Source organism: Copadichromis virginalis, linkage group LG17 (genome assembly GCF_057382275.1).
Source record: "Copadichromis virginalis isolate Kocher_CV1m ecotype Utaka linkage group LG17, C_Virginalis_male_GT1.1, whole genome shotgun sequence".
Taxonomy (NCBI): Eukaryota; Metazoa; Chordata; class Actinopteri; order Cichliformes; family Cichlidae; genus Copadichromis; species Copadichromis virginalis.
Genome location: NC_140634.1, coordinates 18,463,418 through 18,478,553, shown reverse-complemented (window position 1 = coordinate 18,478,553; position 15,136 = coordinate 18,463,418). Strand labels below are relative to the sequence as shown.

Genomic DNA, 15,136 nt, shown 5'->3' with positions numbered 1-15,136 from the left:
GAGGCAGATAACCTGTGGTCGCCCCAAAAGCAACTTTGAATTTTATTAATTTCATGAAAGTAGCAGCAGTAGCATATAAACAAGAAAATTACTCTGGGATTTATAATTTTTACATCTCAGTGTTCTGTTGATAATAACTTTTTACAATATTATTATTGCTTTATCATTATTATCATTATTATTATTGAGATTTTATTCATGAAACATCAGCCCCAGTTTCAGGTTTCAAACATCAGAAAATGCAAGATTTCTCAAAAGCTTTCAGAAGGAGAAAGTTCAATGAGGATGTGAGGCCTCGGATTACAGAGTACACTTCCTATTTCAGAGTAACAGCTTTTCTAAAACCTCTTGCTGATTTAATAAAGTGTGGATCACTCTCGTCTTATCTAATGAATGTATCTGTGGGAGATGTGGAAGTGAAAGCAGGACTGTAAAATTACAAGCAAGGTGGACGGGACTCAAATGTCCTGCTAAGAGGAAAGGAAAGCATCTCATTTAAAAAATTTCAGGGTTTAATCACCAGGTCAGCAAAACTGCCTCACAGTCTCAGGAATATGAGGTAACTTGTTAGCACATTAACTACCACATACCTGATCATGTGCCTGGCATGAGTTCAACCACAATATACATCACACTATTTGATCAGTGACTGAGTTCATAGGATTGGGTTTAGACTTGATGATACTTTTGTAAGTATGGCGAATATCCAAATGAAATTTCAAGTGCTGAAAAACTCATTTAAGCTCTGTTAAAAACTTGAATCATTTGAGCTTCAGTATCATGAGATAAATCATTACTTGAATAAACTGCACCAATTTATTGTTATTATCTAGATTCAGAGCAACAGGAACAAAATTTGAAACCATGGATGTTTGATCTGTTTAATGATAATTCACTGAATAAAACTTTAAAAGTGCATTCTGGGTAAACTTTCAAGACTCACGTCAGCATGTGTGATCAGTGGCTGCTCCCTGAAGTCAGAGCAAAGGTCTCTTTTTTTATCTACATTTGATGCCAGGCTCATCTTTTAGCCACGATTCTTTAGGAGTCAAAATCATTCCTGAAACTGAGCAGATGATCACTTTCTGCCAAGCGCTGTTGACAGCAGCTCTGAAGCACCTGTTGCATAATAAACAGCTTTACTACAAATGTTGAGGTTGTGGACTTCATCAGGGTCATCATAAAACACATTACAGGCAACATTTCAAAGGGTAATAAGGTAAGTATGCTTCTGGTTAGATGTATATGATGTTTGTTATATTTATGATGGCCCCAATGAAGGCCACAAGCAGAAACACAGAGTATTAAAGTTTATTTTTATGCAGTCATGACCAAAGGTTTTTCGCAGTGCCACATATTTAGTGTTTTATATACATTTTGCTGTTTCAGTTTTTATCTAGCTTTTTTTGTACGTGTTTGTGATCTAGTGAAGAACAATGGTAAGAAATCCAGTTTCAAACACTTACAGGAGAGTCAGTATAATATATGATTTAAGTCCACTATAGTAAATATTACAGTGCTAAGCAAAGATTCTTGATGTGAAGTTTGGGAAGCTTCCTGGCCAAGGATCCAAAATGTTTATTTGATGATCTCGAAGCCTCTTAGTTACCACTTTTATCTTGCGACACAAGACAAAAGACATCCTGGAAGATCATCAGTCTGAGGATTTTTTTATGCTAGTTTTTGAGTCGAATAGTGATAATCTTGGAACCGTGATAAAGCAGGAGGATCACCATCTTGGGCCCAGAAACTGACAGACAGAAGGGTCGACCCTGTAAACGCTAACTTTTTGCATACATATTAGCCCTGTGCCATATTTATGGCCAATAAAAGTCTTTGAAACTTGTGAAATGCTTATGACTGTTCTTCACTAAATCATAAAAAAACATTTAACCTTCTTCAAAATAATTTTTGTGCAGCATACATAAATATATCTGGAAAAGTGAAAATATAAAAACTTGAAATTTTGAGGAATTCTCAAACAATTCTCAACTGTTTAACCTGCACCAAGAATTTGTCCAAAGTTGGAGCTCAGCTGGACATGATAGAAAAGAAGCTTGATCAAGAACAGCATCGACCAAAAACTCAAGTTTATGAGAAATCTGCACTAACATAAGGCTGAGACCTTTGGGAGTTTGTTTGCAGTTTTTAACAGAGATGAAATGTGGGTTTTTTTTCAGCCCTGAAAGAAGTAAAAATACTCAAAAACTTATAATACAAGTTAGATAAATCTTAACTGTGACAGCAAGTTACTCTGAAAATACACATTATATGAAGGTAGAAGCATGCATGGCTCCATGACATATATTTAAGTTTTTGTAGATTTAAAAAACAGATGGGTCAGGTGGAAACTTTTCTCAGACTCAGGCTGATTATTTTTGTTGCTGTAATGAACCTGCTCCCAGTTTGGTTAATACAGAACAGTAATAAATGTGATGCTGTGATAAATGTGAAATTTTATTTAATTTGGAACAACTTTACAAGATTAATTTTGATTATTTGTTGGTAGATCACCCAGACGATAAAAAATCACAGTGGTTCTATTTAAAATCAAACACACTCAAGCAAAAATAAATCTGCAGACTCAGATACTTTTCAAAAATCAACAGTTTTTTAATCCTTACAAGAACGAAACATCAAAGTTCAAACTTATGCAAAAGCATCACTTCACAAAACAAGACCAAACTATTACCATCCATGTAATTATTAATTAGACAATCAAAGTAAAAATCAGAGCAGTATCAGTGAAAACGCCTTATTGGTGCAGCTTCAGTTTATCGGACTGCTGCTGCTGCCACCTGGTGGTGAAGTGACGCTATAGCAGTCTCGTTTCTGCACATCCAGTACAATACAAACGTCATTATAGGAAAATAGTGCGCAGCAAGTGTCCTCTTACTTATGAAAAAAAATCAGCAGATCATAGTCATTAAAAAAAACAAAAAAACAGGATACAATAGTGCATCGATTTTCAAAGGATTGCATCCATCGTTTGAATATTTATCCACATGTGAAATACAAAATACAAAAACACCACAGTGAGAGAGTGAGTCTGACATCTACACCGGTCAGGTGATTTAAGAAGCAATCACAGGCTCGTATGGCTGAAGCGTGTGGGAGGAAGAAGACATGCAGGTGTATACACAAAGGGCCCCGCGACCCCACGGCGAATCAGAAGAAGGCCAGAATCTGAATCAGAGTCCGCTTGTATAGAGTTTCTTCTCGCCAGTCCACTTCAGAAGCTTCCTGAGTTTCTACGAGTAAAAATATTGCTGTTTGTTCTTTGTTCCATCGTCAGCTGAAGTTTTGGACCAATGAGCTTCCCAGCAGAACTCTGAGTTCATTATGTGATCTGAGAGGCCACAGAAGGGCAGTGTTACCGCCTAAAGTCTGAAGGCTGCTTCAAAGTTGCACTATCACTTGTTGCACAAGACTTAAAAAGATCAAGTAACAACTGAGGAATTTGTCTCATGAGAAGTCAAATAATCCAAAAACATAAAAGCCCAAAAAATATCTCAAAGTTAGATTTTTTTTTCACAAAACAAAAACACCTCAAATAAATTCTAAGAATAGTTTTTAAATTAAGAGATATTTTGTCTTCATTGTGAGAACTTTTCAATATAAGTCTACCATCTTTTTCTTTTGTTAACACCAATAACAGAAAAATTAAGGTATGAAGTCCATGATTGGTCTGTGATGAGTTTAAGGAGGCGGAGTCTGAAATGGAATGAGGTTGTCATCTTTGTACTTTACCTACTGACTGTATATAAAAGATGGACATGGTCACTTAAGGTGAATAAAGCTGAAATAATCAACAGTGAAGACTTTAAAAATCATGTGACTGGTGAGTTTGTTGAATGACTTCTTTGTTAGAAAATCTGGAATGGGCGGAGTTTGTTCACTATTGTTATAAACATAAAGTTCAGCTAGCTAAGCCAGCTTAGCTTAGCTTTTACAGGGTTTTTCTTTCCTCAAAATTGGTCTTATGACCAATCTTTTTTAAAATGATCTCTGTCAAAACCCAAACATATGCAGGAAATTTTGTTTTCAGATGTTAATTGAAATGGCACTCATGAGTTTTAGATAGTGCTAGCTGAAACAGCATGGAGGCCATAATTTCTCTACTTAGAAAAAAGTTACTAAAGTATGAACACACAGCACCCCTTGGTTTCTCTTTCAGCTTGCCTCCAGTTTTAAAATAGCAACATGGCAATGGTCACAAACCAACAGGTAATATCAATATCTGTGTCTATCTTTTACATAACATTGGTGGTTTGGGTGTTAAAAACAACAGAAAAAAATGTTGCTAGCAAAGCAGTGCGCTATTTTTTAGAAGATCAAAAAGTGACAGCTGTTTTAAATGCAAAGAAACTAAATATTATGTGTACTCTCCGGCCAATCACAATCCAGTGTTCTCCACAGTATGACAAACCTTTCAGGAGGTGATGTAGGTGCTCCATTATTATGTAACTTTGTGCTATTAAACTAATTGAATAAATTCAATAAATCTCACTGCCCCTCTGGGCTTCCGTCCTTGTAACGTTTTCCTTGTCACACCTCGTAGTGCAGATCATTGAGTTCCAGTCTCGTGTAGTGGCGTCTGTCGAAAGACTCCATTGCTTTGCGGCCTCCAATGGCGAGGGCCATTGTGAGGATGGCAAGCACCAGCACCACAAATGCCACCATGCCGCTTTTCATTGCTCCATGTGCTGCTATCCCTTTGCCTCTGGCAGCACTTGAATTCTGGAGGATGTGGTCAGACTGAACAGCACCTTTGGGGACAATTAAAAGAGTCGCCGCGGGCGTTGTCCTGGTGGTGGGCGCCTCAGTGGTGGTGGTGGTGGTAGTTGTTGTTGTGGTAGTGGTTGTTGAAGGAGGAGTAGGGGGGTTTGTGGTGGTAGTTGACGGAATAGTAGTGGTGGTGGTTGGAGGTGTGGTTGTGGTTGTTGTGGTAGTTGAAAGTGTGGTGGTTAGAGGTGTTGTGGTGGTTGGAAGTGTTGTAGTCGTGGTCGTGGTGGTTTCAGTGTTTGGCTGAAGTTTTTCGGTAGTTCTGTATTTGGCCTCCTTGTTCATTGTTACAACAGGAAGTGAGGTGGTTGGAGTGGTGGTGGGGGTGGTGTTTGGGGTTGTGGTGGGAGTTGAAGTATGAGTTGGCTGGGTGGTGGTGATGCTGATAGGATGAATTTTTCCTTTCCTGGAGGTTTTAGTTTGCTTTTTGGTGGTTTTGTTAGGCTTTTTTATGGAGGTGGTGGAAAGAGGTGATGCTTTTGCAGTGGTGGGTGATGAGGTCACTGCTGCCATTGTGGCAATTATGATGATGGGTGGAGGTGTGGGGGTGGGGGTGGAGGTGGAGGTAGGGGTTGAGGTTGTGGTTGATGGTAAGGTAGTGGTTGTCGGTTGTGTTGTGGTAGTGGTTGTTGTCATTGTGATAGTGGTTGGTGGCATTGTTGTTGTTATACTTTTTGGGGTTGTTGGTTGTGCAGTTGTTGGCGTAGTTGGTGCCAGTGTGGTGGTGGTTGTGATGGTGGTAGTGGTGGGAGGTCTCACAGTGGTTGGATGAAGTAAACCTGTGCAGGAAAGAAAACACAAAGACATAAACTTAAAGATTTGTATAGAATTGTTTGGTCAGCAGGGGGCAGCAAAAATCCACAATCATCCAAAATTCAACACAAACAAGAAAAAGTGAGTTTTAGAAGGCTAAAAAACAATTATACTGACATTTGATCCAATTTGGTAACAACCATTCATGAACGGTTTGGGTTTAGTGGTATGTCACATATTACAGGTGTGTCTCACACTGACATATAGGGCTCCATAGCTCAGGGGTTAGAGCACTGGTCTTGTAAACCAGGGGTCGTGAGTTCAAATCTCACTGGAGCCTTAACTACATGCCTTCTGTGAAAGAACCATACTGTCTGTTAACTCTCTGGGGAAAAAACTCCATGACATAAAATATACCCCATCATTTAAAATGTTTGTTCAGGTGCTTGTTAATTATCTTTCATGATACAGGAAATTTGACACATTAATATTTAAAATTATTATTCTTTTATATACAGGTGAAGATATTTATGATAACCATGATATTTGAAAATAGGACATCAATAATGCACATATATGATAACATTGTATATTATTTGCTAATGTTATGGTTATGGACCTCTATGTAGTTGTATTTTGAGTTTAATTATTCATCCATTCCCTTCCACTTATCTAGTTCAGGGTTGCAGGGGCAGGGTCTGGAGCCTATCCCAGACATGCAAAGGGCTAACACGAAGAGACAGTCAACCAGTCGTGATCACATTTGCACCTAAAGTCTTTAAGTCTGCCGTCATTAGCTATGTCTGGGCCCAAACTACGCTGCAGGTCCCTAAGACTAACGATCACTGCGGCATTACTGAGAGTTGAAAAACTGTCTAAATTCTTTCATCTGTAATAAAATGATCAACATTACTGCTCTACTAGGGGTAACAATTAAGTTTAACATCCAGGCATTCATGAAAATAGAATTTAGGAAATTTAATGGAGTTAGAAGTTAGCAGTGAGTTAGCATCTAAATAGAATATACCATGTTCTGACTGAGATATTTTTGAAAACAAATTAAGATGTACAGCTCTGTTATCACCTTTACTATCACAGGAAAGTAAACAGCAGGGATGTTTTGTTGGGTTACTGAAGCTTGACTAGCTGGTATATAATGATGTACTAGGTGATCGCTAGCCACACAGCTATATTAGCATAATATAATCATTGACGCTGGAGGACGAACACTAACTTTTTTCCACTCAATAAAAGGTAACGTGAGGGTTCCCGATGGTTAGGGATAAATGCAATCGCATGACAGGATTCTGTAAATGGACCAAACTTCAGTCAGGAGAACAACTGAGATAATCCATCCACAATACGCGGTTAGTAATTAATATACTGCTGCATTGACTGGGTTGTAGTTACATCGCAAGGTTTTAAAAACTGTGCTTTAAAATTAATAGCAGTAATAAAAATTGAGAGGCTGACAGTGATCACTGACTGTTTTTAGGGGCTTTTTTGGGATTATATAGAACAAGATGAAAGCATTAAAACTAGTGCTGACAGCATTAATCTCGTTAAAATGACTCTAACGCCATAACCCCATTAACGCAGCAAATCTCTGTTAGCAAGTTAGCACGGATCGCCCCGTGCGTGGGGTTGCATGGCACTAACACGTTAACGAGCTAAACGTGTTAATGCGTTGTCGCCGTGCAGCCCCACACACGGGACGATCCGCGTTAACTCGCTAACAGAGATTTGCTGCGTTAATGGGGTTATGGCGTTAACGTAATTTTAACAAGATTAACGCTGACAGCACTAATTAAAACGTTAAAAACACAACAGCCTTATTAAACGCAGAGTAGTTTGGACCCGGAAGCAGGATTCATCACAACATCACTTTAGAATATATAGAACAAGATATAAGAAGAAGATTTAGAATCACCGATTAACCTAACCCCACTAATTGCATGTCTTTGGACTGTGGGAGGAAGCCCTGGAGAAAACCCATACAAACTCCACACAGAACGCACAGCCAAAAATGTGTGTGGGGAGGGTAATTGATGAACGTGACTGATCTTCCACAGGTATCAACATAATATCATTATCATTAATTTTGCTTTTGTTTTTGTTTTTTAATAATAATGAAGTGAAGATCCTACGGTGAAAAATGAAAACTATTTTCTAAACTAATCAATAATACTTCTAGTTTTGGCTTAAATTTACTTATTAAAAATCTTCAAGAATCCGAAGCTGAATGTATGCAAAGCTGGGTCACTCATGTCTTTGTTCATCATGCATTTAATCATCATTATTAAAGTCATTTTCTGTGTTTACAATGAGTATCTGACGTACCTTTGTAGATGTCATAGGTGTTGATGCCCTCCTGAGCCTTCGTTAAAGGACAGTCCTGCTCCATCTGACAGTGGAACAGGAAGCAGTTCTCATCACCAGCGTGTTTGTTCCCGTTGAAAACCACCATGTTGCATTTAGCACCTTCAGAAACACAAAGTTAGTTTTTTCCTTTCACTTTTTTGAGTCACAGTTTTTGGCTTATAGTGGTCTGCTGTGACCTTTGAGACTGATGAGCCTACTATAGAGAAACTGTGATATATCCCACGGTAGCGATGGTTACAGGAAAAAAAAAAACACTGACCAAAAACCAGATATAGTCTTTAGATGGTTACATGTGGCCGTCAAAGCCAGTAACCTGGGTTATACTTTCTCTGACTAAATTAGGTATACATGACGAAACAAGAAGAGCAGCTCCCCTTTAATGAAGCTTTGATTTTTCTTATGTCTGGTTTTGAAGGTAAATATTTAAATTTACAATCTGCACAAATTACCCAAAACTTTCACCACCAGGGCCAGCGTGACCTCAGTTCTCAGGCTTTCCTGAGCACTATACAAAGGTATCTTGGACATACAGTCATTGCTGTTGTTTCTATAGATCCTGGTGATGATTTTGCAGGGGTGTAAATGGATGGAATGAGCATAGGGTGGCACCAGCCCACCATTTATAATTGGTCCCTACAGACGCTGCTGGCTTTTGTAAATTTCCTTAAGTAATGCTTTTTAAAGCTGTACTTCTTACTGAAGTACAGTATTTCTATTTTATGCTGCTTCCACTTCAACCAGACTTTAGATGCCAGTACATTACTTTATACTCCATACCATTTATTTTAAAGCTTTAACTGGATTAGTATTATCCAATAATATTATGGATAGACTAATGAGTGCTTTTACTTTAGCTACATGCTTCATGCTTCATGGTTCAGACACAGTTTTTTTTAAACATATCTTTAAAAAACATAACCTTTGACCCCCATGTTCCCCATTCACTCTGCTCACCTGGTTTGACTTCCTCTGAGCAGCAGGCGAGGACGCAATCCCGCTCAGAGTGGACCACCCGGGCATCCATGGCTGTTGTCGGTCTGTTTAGCGACAGCCTGACGTCGACTATGGCGCTCTGGTGCTGCCTGGAGAAACACGTCTCCGGTTCCAGTGCTGACACGGGAAGTGATATCATCACTATCAATGTGAAAGCAGCGTAAACGAACAGCATGAGCGTCCCCAAGGGTCGTTCAGAGGTGGGAGGGGTCATGGCTGCAGTGGGCGTACTCAGATCAGAAAGGCCTCGGTGTGCAGAGCAGGACAGCAGAAATCCACAGAGATGAACTGCAGAGCACAAACCCACTGTTATTAAAGTTTATTTATTTTATTTATTTATTTATTAAATATTATCACTTTAAGTGTTTCACAGCAAACACTCAGAACAACAGAGGCAAGATGACACTGAACGAGAAAAAAGGGCAGGAAACGTCAGGTGGATTTTTTTGGAACCATTGTTTTAAGTCAAACCTTTTAGTACATCTTATTAAGTCTTTCTTGGACTTTGTCTGAGACTTCAAACCCTTGTCAGGATGTCTCAGAGTCCCAGATCTGTCTTGGACCACAAAGAGAGCAAAATTAGATCTGTGGAGAGAAAATAGAAACCTAAAAATGGAAGCTGTTCCTGAAGGAGGTGGCGGGGCAGCTTCTTTTTTTAGATTACTACTGAACGAGGTCAGAAAGATGTTTGAATCAGAGAGAAAAATGTGGTGGAAGAAGCATTCAGACCGCTAATCTAAAGCTATTCCAGCGCTGCATCAAAATTAAGGAAAAGGAAAAGAGGCCACACCTCTAATAATGGAAACTTTAAACCTACAGAGACCACAGCAGGCTGTACATTTAATATGAGAGTCTTTGGGGATTGACGCACTGTTGGGGCCTGAGCTAAACATTAGAGCAGCGGTCCCCAACCCCCGGGCCTCGGTCCGTACCGGTCCGTGAGAGTTGAGGCTCAGGTGTGAAATGTATAGTTTTCAGGGTTTTTATCGGTTTTCAGCATTATTTTGTTATCGTTTTTATCGTTTACTCGGTTTTCCTTGGTCTTTTCATTTGTGTTATGAATAAATTTTCTTTTTTTCGGTACCAGTACTAGTTTTATTCTGTTGTATTTATCCGCGACACCTAAAGGCCGGTCCATGAAAATATTGTCGGGCATAAACCGGTCCGTGGCGCAAAAAAGGTTGGGGACCGCTGCATTAGAGGAATCATGTTTTCAGTGTTTCATTTTTCCACTCCAGTGGTTGACGCTTACAGACAGAAGTGCAAAAATCTTTTACATAAATTGTTGTGACTGAAAATCTGACATAGATCCTTATAGAGGGCCCATTCTGCTTCACCTGACATCCTGCATATATATTTCCTGTTCCAGCAATGGTACATGTTCATAAGGCTATTTCAAGTCACCACATGGTTGTAGCTCAGGTTCATTCAGCTGTGTATTTCAAAGGTGGATGCTTACAGAACAGGTCAAATATAAAATGCACCTGTCGCACCGCATCACATTCTTTAAGGGTATAACCGATCCATCTCCAATGAGTGGTTTTAAAGTGCATCCTGCATCCAATACTGTATGTCACATTCATCTACAGTTAATGTTTAACCAGACCAGTGTGAGCGATGGTTTAGCTCACTGGGTAGAGCAGGTGATCTATGTCCTGTGGGGCTAATGCAAAGACCTGGGTTTAAATGTGCCCCAAGGCTTTTTGCTGCATGTCTTGTAGTTGTCGTAGCGTTCCTGTCTTTTCGCCATTGTTTTACTGCAATAAAAGCTACCCCCCCCCCCCCCCCCACAAAAAAAAGAAAAAAAGAAAATTTATGTCCACACAGCAGTCCTATATGTCTTGATTAAGAATGGCTCAGAGGTTCCTGACAGTGTTGCTGGACTCAATCCAGAGTAAACATCTAGTTAGACACCATTTTTTTAAAGATAGAGTCGAGTACCATAACCTCAGTTTTGTCATCCAGGCCTTTAAGTCATGCCTGTAATTTAACTAGCTGATTTGTTTCATGGTTAAATACAGCTGGGTGTCAGCTGCATAGCACTAAAAATGTTAGCAGCACTTTTTAAAAATAATATTGCACAAGAGAATCAAAGGATCTACGAATCGATGAAGTCATCAAAACTTAGAGAGCCCCTGATTAGACTGATGAGGACATCAGAAGCCCCTTAAAGGTGGATTTCACCATATTTAAGTTTTTCTATACTGCTAAGATGGTAGAAAAGAGGACTGTGATTACATATTACTCCTTACAGCTCTTATTAACTCAGGTGTTATCTGTGATGAGGTAAACATTAATCTCACGTCACAAAGTGTTCTACATCCTGATTATCACGTTTACTCACGGGGGGTGTAATCGAAAGAGTCTGAGAACACGTCCATTACCACTTACACTGTGCACTCCAACCTCAACCTCTGTTTCAAACTGCCTTGATGTTCATGTGAAAGATCATTACAGGTGAGGAGGTTTAGAATTAGACTCTATACAGTATGATACTGTGTGCACTTTTCCTGTAGCATCCTGAGGCGTCTCGTGGAGAATCCTGGAAGTAAACCAGGTGCACATTTTCGCATTGAGTCTCCAACTGACTTTTGTCATGTGCAAGCGGGCATTTATTTCTAAAACACATCAAATTCACTTTGTAGTTCCTGTTTGTCACTTCCTTCCCACTTCTGCTCCGTGCAGCCTGATGCAGAGCCTATTAAAAAGTACACCTGGCGTGACTTTAGGCTGCTGCTGGGATGCTTCTCTGTGGTGTGTCTGCTAAGCACATTAAAAACGCAGTGTTTTTGGCTACATAAGCAAAATTTACACTCATCTTTTTTACCACATTTGCTTTACTGTGATCTCATCCACGTCCTCAAAAATTTAAATATAGTTGAAAGATCATCGTTTGGATTTGGTGGAATAAATCCAGCTCCCATTGCACAAGTACAGAAGATGAAGAGGACCTTGTTTCCATGTACAGCCTACTTAACATGTTAGTTTGTATAAAGAGTTTTGAGTATTTAATAATTAAGAGCAGAAACTCACCGACCGTGTGAACAGTCCTCCTTTAGATGCTCAGCAGCTCTGTGGGTCCACAGTCCACAGAGCAGGACTTTAGCCTGTTTTTCTGCTACGGCTGCTCTCCTATCAGCTTTACAGCTGCTGTTATCTGAGCCACTATCAGACAGATTAGTGCTCCTTATTCACGACAACATGATGACCCTGTTTTTATGTCAGCATCGTCCTCTACTCAACAGGAACCCTCAGCATGAACTTTTACTCACAGCAGTTTAACCCTCATTCTCCATCTTCCCTGTGCTAATGTGTTATACTAGCTTAACCATGAGTCTGTAAGTAGCCACCAGGCAGCACATCATTATATGTCAACTAACTCGACTTCACTAACTCCAAATATGACTTCATCTTTTTAGAAATCCACATCAGAACGTGGTATATAATCTCGCTAGTCCTCGTTTTAATGGGTGCTTGGATGAACCTTTCCTGTAACATCTGGGAGGACTGTCATGGTGATCATTTTATTAGTTTTTTTTTTTTTTTTTAGAAAGAGAAATTCTAACAAACCAGAGTTAGAGGTGAGTTTAATCTCTATATATTTTATGTTTTTTAATTTAGTCTTTAATTTCGTAAAATCTGCAACAAAGTTAATTAAAAACATAAGAATGTCATGGGGTGTATTCTTCCATGTCATATACAGCCTCCTCACATACTATCATGTCCACATAAAAGCCTAAAGAAATCAACAACAATTTCACAACCTGTCGAGTTATCTTACCACTAAATCAGGAAAATAACTCACTATGCTTATAGTGTACAATAAGGCTGTAATCAACTAAAACTAGCACAGAGCTTAACAAAATGCATCATTGATGTAAAAGCAGAATAGTGATGTAATAACCTCACAGAGCCGGTTTCATGACTCTGACAACATGACAACTCAGGGGCTGTTCGGGCATAAAAAAAGTAAAAGGAGAAGAAGTAGTTTTAATTTTTAACTAATGTCTTCTTAGTCTTAGTTCACTGTAATAAACTTTAGTCTGACATTAAACTTCAACAGAGTTTAAATAAGTGAGTTTAGGGCTAAGTGTAAATTACCTGCATGGCTAAAAGTTGCTACCTGAAAAATGAATAAATAAAAAAGTCCAATTTTAGAGATCTAAAACCTGAACCTTATTAACAGTATAAAAAGCCAAAACTGTGACTTCTGTGATACTTTTCTGATTTCAGACTATAGTTTCAAGTTTAACTAAATAAAACTCAAAGATCTTTTTGTAAATTTTGCCTGTTATTAGAATCAGACTTGCCAATCACAAGTCATTAGCCCATGAGCCAAAAACTGCGACAGTGAAAAAGCTCAAGCTCCAGCAGCTATTCCATCTTTTATATAAAATCTATGATTGAGGCACTGACTCCATCCATACATCACATCAACAGCAGAACACAGGATGACGTCACACAGATATCCCAGCTGTTATTAAGAGAGGAAATAAACGTCAATTTATAACATGGGAGTCTATGGGGACTGACTCTGTGGAGCCCCTGCTGGACGTCAGAAGAACTGCAGCTGTTGTTCTCTCAGCTCCTTTTGGATAATAAGAACTTGAGAGCACCTGCCCGGGCTGAGCCTGAGCTCAAGGCCAAAAATCTGTAATAAAGTGTGTAATAAATGAAATGCGCTGCACACATGACCGCATCTATAAGCTGGAGTCTTAGCACGAAGCTAATGTGTTGCTGCACACAGCACCTGCCCTTCAAACCTGCCCTGTACTGGTTTTACTGGTGCGGTAATGGAGCCTAATTGGGACACGAAGCGGCCGAAATGCGTTTTGTTACCTGAGCGGTCAGCGGGGACACAGATTACCTCGGCGCCGCCTCCATCGTCCCTCCGGCGGTCAGTGCGATGTGATGTGATGAGTCGGTGTTTGTTCAAACCAGCTTAGTTCCAGTAAGAAGCCTCAGCCGTCCCGACAGGACATGATGCTCAAACAAAAAGAAGGCAGAGGACGCGTTTCTGTTGTCTTAATAACGAACCCGGCTGTTCTCCGCCTGCAGAGGATGGAGGACGTTACATGATGGCTGGTGCGGAGGATCTGCTGCTTGTCTCCTGAGTCTGACCCATTTTAGTCTTTGTCCTCTGGTAGGGGGAGGGAAGGAGCCTGCATCCCCAATCTGAGGCTCACTGCCGTCTGATGTTCTTCCAAAAAGCCGGAAAAATATCAGAGAAACAGCCGGAGAAACCGGACACAAAGAGCTTCAGATGTTTCAATAAAGACACAGTTTATATAAGAGCTCCATACGGAGCCTCATCAATAATTAAATCTGATCATGAACAAAACATCTGAGAGAAAGGATGCCAGCGTGAAGCGGATCAATAGTTTATAAAACCTCCAACATGTATGGAAGACCATTAACGCCTCTAAAACATTACAAAAACAACATAGGTGTAAATTCGACTGAATTTATGGAAGCCCATAAAGACATTAGAACTTAAATAATAAATAAAACAATTGCAGTAAGTCAAAATCTGGACAACAAATTTTGAAACATACGGAAGCCCAATATACCCCCCTGAAAAAAATACAACTAATGGGATGTATAAATAGTAAATAAAAATAGATAATGTAAGCTTATTTGAAGCCTTCAAATAAAATGAAAAAGTAAAACAAAACTGAACCTAATATCAAAATCATGGAAGTGCATTAAAGATCAAAAATAAAAAAATTAGATAAAAGAAAAAAAAAAACCTGGTTGTGGAGGGCTAGTGCCAGTTACAGCTGTTATGGGGTGGGGTACACAATGGATGGATGAATGGACTTAAATGGAAGCGCAATACAACCCTATAAGTAAAAACAAATAATGAGAACTCCCTGGAGCTTTCTGAAAACATTTTATTATCTATCTATCTTTCTTAAGAATATGGGGACATATTAATATTTAAAACAATATTATTTAATTTTTAATAAGTTTGGAAACCCATTAAAGCCCTTTGATAATAATTGAATCGCAATGATGAACACAAACATCTAGAATTAACTGGACTAAATGTTTGGACTTACTAAAAGGTCAAAAAGACAAAACGTTTATAAACAACTCTCCAATAAATAAATAAATAAAGTATATCAGAACTATGGAGGCTCATTAATTCTGAAAACATTTAATTGTATATATTTTTATACACAGTTCATAGAACTCATGAGAGAAAATATTTCTTAAAATA

At 39.0% G+C, this 15,136-nt stretch overlaps 1 protein-coding gene and 1 non-coding gene across 4 annotated transcripts; one reads left to right on the top strand and one right to left on the bottom strand.

The window, feature by feature from the left end:
* Positions 1-2,589: 2,589 nt before the first annotated feature.
* On the bottom strand, positions 2,590-14,281 carry mansc1 (MANSC domain containing 1). Of its 3 annotated transcripts, none has more exons than XM_085436015.1 (4): positions 11,947-14,281; positions 8,875-9,201; positions 7,879-8,019; positions 2,590-5,564 (listed from the first exon to the last, which is right to left on the bottom strand). In XM_085436015.1, the coding sequence occupies exons 2-4, from the start codon at positions 9,125-9,127 to the stop codon at positions 4,549-4,551; spliced, it is 1,410 nt and encodes a 469-aa protein (XP_085292141.1). In that variant the 5' UTR covers positions 9,128-9,201; positions 11,947-14,281; the 3' UTR covers positions 2,590-4,548. The 3 variants fall into 3 exon arrangements, with proteins under 3 accessions (XP_085292141.1, XP_085292140.1, XP_085292142.1); XM_085436014.1 differs by having other exon boundaries at positions 13,753-14,281; XM_085436016.1 differs by having other exon boundaries at positions 13,781-14,281.
* trnat-ugu (transfer RNA threonine (anticodon UGU)) lies at positions 5,806-5,878 on the top strand. The gene has a single exon. It is a non-coding gene; the product is annotated as a tRNA-Thr (tRNA).
* Positions 14,282-15,136: the final 855 nt, after the last annotated feature.

Coding starts and splice junctions, on each gene's coding strand:
- mansc1 (XM_085436015.1), bottom strand. CDS start 9,127: ATGACCCCTCCCACCTCTGAACGACCCTTGGGGACGCTCATGCTGTTC. Junction 8,020..8,874: donor CTCAGAGGAAGTCAAACCAG/GTGAGCAGAGTG, acceptor GTGTTTCTGAAG/GTGCTAAATGCAACATGGTG. Junction 5,565..7,878: donor CACCTATGACATCTACAAAG/GTACGTCAGATA, acceptor TTTCCTGCACAG/GTTTACTTCATCCAACCACT.